Genomic DNA, 8,073 nt, shown 5'->3' on the forward strand with positions numbered 1-8,073 from the left:
GTTCCCTAAGGAACCATCCATGTGAAGGTTCTAGAGAGATCCTCTGTAAGCAGTCCTGTCTGGTTCTGTAGGGGCTACTGGGGTAAGATGTCAAATATTGAACTGCACAAGGAGGAGATCGACTGAGCACCACAAGTAAGTTGGATGTTAAGAGAAAGCCCTCCACTTGGCCCAGCGTGTCAGAGTCTGGAAAGGAGTTGGGAAGTGTGGAAGAGTCAAAGTAAAGAGAAAGAGAAGAGTTATTGTTACTTTATGGAAGGAGAATGGGTCTTTTTAATAAGGTGACTTGTTTAATAAAAGATCTTATTTTTAACCTGAGACTGCATCTGTAGCAGTTGTGTCAAGGGTTGGGGCTTTGGGGTGCTTAGTGGCCACCAATGAAATGGTTCTTTGTCAAGCAATGGTTTTATAAAGAACTACACAACCCAGTAAAGTTCTATCAAAGAACCATTATTTTTAAGAGTGTAGTTGCTGTGTTTCAATGCCAAATACAGTTCTATATTCATCAATGACATGATACGTTCTGGTCAATCAACTTCAAGAAGCAAGCGGTGCTATTCAGGTTTTTAGCATATTTGCTGATTGGTTTGGCACCACTGAATATGTCTGGGAATGTTTGGAAGGCCAGTGGCTCGGCTCATAAAATGCATTTAATGCACACTTCATGGGTCTGCAATGTACACTTTAATCTCGATGTCTGAATTGTTTGATTTGTAATTTTAAACTGTGGAGCTGAGGGGTAAATCAAGTGTGTCTTTGTCCATAGACATTTTGGAGTGCATTGTAAATTACAACATAATTTACAATATCTGGTGCTACTTTAAAAACTCTTACTGAAGTTGTTTTCCAGGGTGCAGCTGAGTTTTCTGGCTTCCAAGGCATCAGATCTAACCTAAATAAGAGTCAATTCCATTGAATGGTTTAGTTAGCCAATTACCATTTTTATATAGTGTCTTCTGTTTTAGTTAATTTCTAATATACCCCTCATTTACTTCTTGTTTTTCTCAGTGCTCACGTATTTTGAACACGATGGAGACATATGATTTGTCCTGGCTTCAGGATGATGATGGTGGAGAATTTAACTCAACTGAGACCTTCACTGATTGGAACTCAACTGACTGGAACACAGGGGAAGGGATGCATGTGAAGCTGCAAGCCCACCAAATTCTAAATGTGCTTCTTTATTGTCTGATTGTCGTGCTGGGTGTTCCGGGCAATGCTGTGGTCATTTGGATAACAGGATTTAAAATGAAGCGCACAGTCAATTCAATCTGGTTCTTAAATTTGGCTTGTGCTGACCTCCTTTGCTGCCTCAGCCTCCCTTTCATGATGTATAAAATTATTCATGACCATCACTGGCCCTTTGGATTGTACATGTGCAGGGTGATCCATGGCTTCATTCTTCTCAACATGTTCTGCAGCATCTTTTTGCTTGTTGTCATCAGCCTGGACCGTTTCATCCTGGTGGCCAAACCGGTGTGGTGTCAGAACAACCGGAACACTCGTTGTGCCAGTATGTTGTGTTTGCTGGTGTGGGTGCTCTCTCTTCTCCTCACCCTTCCATTATTTATTCACCGTAGAGAATATAAAGATCATTTTAGTGATAAGATCATATGTGAGCCTGACTTCAGCTACTTTGGTCAAAATATCCAAGTGGCAGAGTTAGGGATAATAATCTATCAGTTCTTGATGGGCTTCCTCTTCCCATTTGGTTCTATCAGTGTTTGCCATTTATTCATATTTCAGCGAGTGACTCAGAATGGTCGAAGATTTAGTAACAGGTCAAAGAAAACAATGCAGGTGATCTCTGTGGTGATTCTCACCTTTTTCTTTTGCTGGCTGCCGTATCACATCATGAATTTCTTGATTGCAGTCACCCCTTCCTCCTCCCCATGGCACTTCCACCTGTTGAATATTAAATTCTTTGCGGTCACTCTGGCCTACTTCAACAGCTGCCTCAACCCCCTGCTGTATGTGTGCATGGGCCAGGACTTCAAGGAGCATGTGTGCAAGTCCCTGAGAAGTGTGATGGAGAACTTCATGAACGATGATCTGCCGTCTCGTTCTATGGCCACCTTCACCACCAAGTCCTCCTCAATCAGTGACCGATCAGCTGCATTGTGAAAGTGATAGACAAAGAAATCAGCAACATCTGTTTATATGGAGAGAGGAGCAGCACAATCAACCCAAATTTCAGTCACTAATCTATGTAACACCTTAGCATTGTTCACCTTGAGTGTGAAAGGGACAGGCAGTGCTGTCAAGGGACTAATGGGGCATGAAAGATGAGGGGTGTCTTTGCCAAATAGAATGAAAGCCACATGGCTTTTGTCAATGTCAATTTATTTCTGTAGCACATTGCATTAACCAAAGTTAAACCAAAGTACTGTACAATGTGATAAAACACACATTGAAACTAAACTTCCAAGGCATAGAGATAATTAGTGATTAAACAAAAAGCATGCAAAAAAATCTCATTAAATGAGAAAGGGACCAAGCTCCCCTGAAAGCATTAGGGAACAAAAATGTCTCTGGCCTTAAAGGCACTAACCAGGGGCAAAGCTACCATTCATAAGCCAGGCCACCCAAATGATTCTATGTGATGTACTCCTCCCAGCGGACCATAAATCCATCAGCAATGAATGGAGCCACTCTAAATTTCAAAATCCACCTCTTGCAGAACTCGTCCCCAGGCCATAAAACTTCTCTGATTCTAACGCCAGGTTTATGCTTCATACAATGCGACGCATGCTCCAGTGGACACTACTGTTTATACTTGCACGCGTACATTACGTAAATCTGGAATACAGTATTCCACCAGGTGGCAGTCTAAGATATTATCACGGTGAGAACAGGTTCAGCTTCACTGTGTTGTGAATTTCCTGAAACACCCATTAAATTCCGATGCCACCTTGCCGCAGTATCACTGAAAAGGATGTCAATCAGTCAGTCATTCTTCAACCTGCTATATCCTAACACAGGATAATGGGGGTCTGCTGGAGCCAATCCCAGCCTGCACAGGGCAGGAACCAATCCTGGGCAGGGCACCTACCCACCACAGGACACACACACACACACACCCACAAACCAAGCACACTCACTAGGGACAATTGAGGATCGCCAGCACACCTAACCTGCATGTTGCATGTTCTCCCCGTGTCTGCGTGGGTTTCCTCACACAGTCCAAAGATAGTATGTGAGACTTTTAAAATGTATCGTGTCATTACTTTGGGGAATATGCAACGCATGAATGTAAAAGCACCACGAATGCATTAATATGTCGCCAATTTTGCTTCACCACATCGAACCATTCATCAAACATCGAAGCGGGCACATCGATCTGCAAAGCGGCTTTCTGTCACATGTAGATAGTAAACAGAGACTCAGACGTCACACTCCGACTTTTATCACACTGCGGCCCTGACTTTTTGCTGGAACTGCAACTCGTGCACGAGTCATGTTAATTTCTGAGGATGTGCTCAGAGGATGCATCAAATGTATGCTGGTAACGTGTGGCAGCTATGATGCGCGTGCGTACGTATTCTGAGCGTGAAGTATAAATGAGCCCTAATAAATGGCTTCTGGTTTGCCCACCCAATTGTTTCCAGCACCACCGCTTTGCAGTTTCTGCCTTTGGCGCTGGCACTAACAGAAGGTGTTGCCCTAGGCAACAAAGGTACACTGTGGCAAAGCTGTGGATCTTCAAGTAAAAACACATGGTATCTCTTTGATTTTAAGACAAGAGTGCTTCAAAAATTACTCTCTTAATGACCATAAAGACCTAAAATCTAATTCCAGACACATAATCTCATGTATTCTGATTTTTTTAAAGGTGTAATTGTGCTGCCCTCACTGTCAAAAGCATTTAAGTTATTAAAATACCTAGGTTAGTCTTGGGTTCTACCATAATGGTATAGTGGGGTGGAGTAGCGGCTCTGAGGCTAGGGATCTGCACTGGCAATCGGAAGGTTGCCAGTTCAAATCCCATAAATGCCAATAGTGACTCTGCTCTTTTGGGCCCTTAAGCAAAGCCCTTAACCTGCAATTGTTGAGTGCTTTGAGTAGTGAGAGAAGCGCTATATAAATGCAAAGAATTATTATTATAACAGAATTCTATGGCTGACCTATGCATAATTCACAATAAAGATATGGCCAGTTTTCTGTGAGAGACTCCATCATTGCTCAGAATTATAGAATTGGAGAGAAGTGGACACCACTAGAAATTTCTCAAAGCAGAACTGCCTATAATATTGTGGACAATGGGGCTACAGAAAAATGGAAGCCTTATGTGGATCAAATTCTGTCTCAGATGGAGCAGACATGTCCTCAAATACAAGGTTGTCAAAAAGAGGTCGGGTCACCAAACATTCCTCCACTACTTAAATTTGAATGTTGTTACCTCTGTTCCTAAAGAAGACCAAAAGCAAGGGGCACACTTAACCGTGGGCCCTAAGTAGCTCTTCCTCTTCTTCTTCTTCCACTCCAAATGGGTCAATCCTGCACCTGCTCCCCAGTCAGACCCTTTTCCTTCCATTCTTTTACTTCATCCTTTCACCTCCACTTTGGCCTTCCTCGCTTTCTCATCCCCTGTACTTCCTTTCCCATCACTCTTTTGCCCACATTTTCATTGTCTCTCCTCATCACCGCTTGAACCTACTTTCCTGTACTTTCTTAGATATTTCTCCCACTTCTGTTCTGATGGTCTTATTTGGTCTCATTTCTTATTCTGTCCTTTAGTGTAACTCCACACATCTATCTGAACATTCTCATTAGTGCCACATCTAACTTCTTCTCCTATAGCTTCATACATCATTGCTCTTCTTACCATTCTTTTAAAAACCTGACCATTAACCTTAGCTCTTCGATCACACAATACTCCTGATAACATCTTCCAATTGTTCATCCACATTACACTCTATGGGCTACCTCTGGATCTAATTCCCCATCTTGGGCTAATTCTAGATATTTAAATGTATCCACTCTTTTCAATAGCTCACCCTGCAGGCTGACTTTTGAATCCTGATCATCATTACCAGGGGGACAAACCAGCCCAAATTGGTGTTGGTCCTAAACCCAGATAAATAGAGGGGATTACTGTCAGGAAGGAAATCTGGCTGTAAAACATTAGTCAAAACTGTAATTATGGAATTAATGCCAAGTAGCTCAAGGTCCCATAATATATATTTTTTTAAACTTGCACCAAAATTTCAAACATTCCAAACATGCTATTATTTTCATTGGTCTTCCATCAATGTGGAGTTCCTTTTCAGTCTAGACTATAATGGCCATATGTTTTGGGCGTGCACCAAATTAACATCATTTTGGACAAAAAATTTTAATTGCCTCTCAGACAGCCTGGGCGTCACAATCCTTCCTAATCCACTAACAGCTGTGTTTGAAATGGCTCCCAGATGGGCTTAAAGTGGAGAAGGACAAAAAAACTGTAACTGCCTTTATTTCACTACTAGCATGTAGATTTACAGTATCTTGCTCAGATTGGAAGAATCCTAACCCACCTCTTTTAAGTCAGTGGGTAACTGATGTTATATGTTATCTAAAATTGGAAAAAATCAAATTTTCACTTAGAGGATCTGTACAAAACTTTTTCAAAACCTGGCAGGATCTGATAAATAACATTTTAAAATAAGTATTTAAATTGAGGAAGTGGATTCTCTCCCCTTTTTATCTATTCTATCTATCTATTTTTATTTATGTATTTACATATTTTTACTATTATTAAAGTGCTACTCTGCTGACCTAGCTCTCTTTCTCATGGGTTAATTTGTTTCAAACCAGTTTTGTTAAACTTGACTTGTATGTATGAAATTTTTTTTTCATTTTAATAAAATAAAATATAAAAAAAATAAATAAAATACAAAAAAAAAATAAAATAATGGACTATTCTAAGTTGCTACATCACTAACATGGAACTGGATGTAAAACATGAAAACATAAACTTACAACATAGTGATGACAGTAAGATTCTAGCACAGCAGCATCAATTTCGGTGCTAGCATATACATTTATTTAGCTGACCCCTTTTTCAAAGTGACTTACAACATTTGAGATACAACAGGGACCGGCAAGTGAAGTAAATTCCTCAGCATCACATAGTGTCAGTCGGGAGATTTCATCTCACAGCTTCAGGGCTTGAAGACCAAAGCCTTAACCACTGCACCACACTGCCTCTCTGCTTGTACTATGAGTCCCAAAACACAAGTTAATTAAAAAAAGATAAAATGAAGTTACACAATTAGAGAAGAAAAAACAGTAAAAGAAGAAGGTAACAAAACATTTGAGGAAATGCTTCTGAAGGTAACTTATTGTTTTTGTAGAATAAACTGCTGCTTGATGTTAGCTAATTTTTGTTGGTCCTTCAGTAATGTTGCAATAAATACAACAACCAAGGAAAAGAAAATGCAAGTGGAAAATGTTCTGCCACTACTAGAGTTTCAGACACCCTTCATATCTTATACTTCTGTTGCTAATGATGCCAGCAGCATCTCTTTACAAGTACAGAAAAGGGTGAGAAATGGAATTGATAAGAGCCCCAATCCTATCTTTGTTTCATGCGCCCATTTCATTAAATCTGTTCCACATGACTAATGGAAGTCCTAAGGATGTCTCATTTATGGAAAGATATACAGCGGTGGACATTATCTAATTTGTGTGACTGATCCCCAAAACCCTTTTAGAAAGCTGTAACTGTAAATCTGTACTGTTATGTGGTAGAATAATCCCCAGGACTGGTGTGAGGCTTGGTGCATTTCACCCCTATAGGTAGGAACTTTGAATGTTGGCAGTATGACTGGTAAGGGGAGAGAGTTAGCAGATATGTTGCATGCAAGAGACTAAATGAAAGGGGAGTAAGGCCAGGTGGATTGGAGGTGGATTCAAATTGTTCTACCATGGTGTGGATGGGAGGAGAAATGGCATAGGGATTATTCTGTAGGAACAGTATGTCAAGAGTGTTTTGGAGGTGAAAAGAGTGTCAGACAGAGTAATGATTATGAAGCTGGAAATTGGAGGTGTGATGATGAATGTTGTTAGTGCATATGCCCAGCAAGTTGGGTGTGCATTGGGTGAGAAAGAAGGTTTCTGGAACGAGTTGGATGAAGTGATGAACAGTGTACCCAAGGGACAGAAAGTGGTGATTGGAGCGGATTTCAATGGGCATGTTGGTGAAGGGGACAGAGGAGACAAGGAGGTGATGGGTAGGTGTGGTGTCAAGGAGAGAAATGAAGAAGGTCAGAGGATAGTGGATTTTGCCAAAAGGATGGACATGGCTGTGGTGAATATGTATTTTAAGAAGAGGGAGGAACATAGGGTGACGTACAAGAGAGGAGGAAGATGCACACAGGTAGAGTACATCCTATGCAGAAGAGTTGATCTAAAGAAGATTGAAGACTGCAAAGTGGTGGCAGGGGAAAGTGTACTTAAGCAGCATAGGATGGTGGTCTGTAGGTTGACGTTGGAGATCAAGAAGAGAAGAAGAGTGAGAGCAGAGCCAAGGATCAAATGGTGGAAGTTGAAAAAGGAAGACTGCAAGGTTGAGTTTAGGGAGGAGGTGAGAATTTGACAATTTGACAGGCACTGGGTGGCAGTGAAGTTACCAGACAGCTGGGAAACTACAGCAGATGTAGTAAGGGTGACAGCAAGGAGGGTGTTTGGTGTGACATCTGGACAGAGGAAGGAGGAAAAGGAAACCTGGTGGTGGAATGTGGAAATACAGGAGAGTATACAGAGGAAGAGGATGGCAAAGAAGAAGTGGGATAGTCAGAGAGTTGCAGGAAGTAGACAAGAGTACAAGGAGATAAGGCGCAAGGTGAACAGAGAGGTGGCGAAGGCTAAAGAAAAGGCGTATGATGAGTTGTAGGAGAGGTTGGACACCAAGGAGGGAGAAAAGGACCTGTAATGATTGGCTAGACAGAGGGACCGAACTGGGAAAGATGTGCAGCAGGTTAGGGTGATAAAGGATAAAGATGGAAACATACTCACAAGTGAGAAGAGTGTGTAGAGCAGATGGAAAGAGTACTTTGAGAAGCTGATGAATGAAGAGAAAGAGAGAGAGAA

At 41.3% G+C, this 8,073-nt stretch overlaps 1 protein-coding gene across 1 annotated transcript; it reads left to right on the plus strand.

The window, feature by feature from the left end:
- Positions 1-1,012: 1,012 nt before the first annotated feature.
- LOC114645327 (C5a anaphylatoxin chemotactic receptor 1-like) lies at positions 1,013-2,423 on the plus strand. The gene has a single exon (XM_028793195.2). The coding sequence runs from the start codon at positions 1,030-1,032 to the stop codon at positions 2,122-2,124; it is 1,095 nt and encodes a 364-aa protein (XP_028649028.1). The 5' UTR covers positions 1,013-1,029; the 3' UTR covers positions 2,125-2,423.
- Positions 2,424-8,073: the final 5,650 nt, after the last annotated feature.

Source organism: Erpetoichthys calabaricus, chromosome 1, assembly GCF_900747795.2.
Source record: "Erpetoichthys calabaricus chromosome 1, fErpCal1.3, whole genome shotgun sequence".
In the NCBI taxonomy this organism is placed as follows: Eukaryota; Metazoa; Chordata; class Cladistia; order Polypteriformes; family Polypteridae; genus Erpetoichthys; species Erpetoichthys calabaricus.

Bases quoted from the DNA above. Each gene is read 5' to 3' on its own strand.
- LOC114645327 (XM_028793195.2), top strand. From the start codon at position 1,030: ATGGAGACATATGATTTGTCCTGGCTTCAGGATGATGATGGTGGAGAA.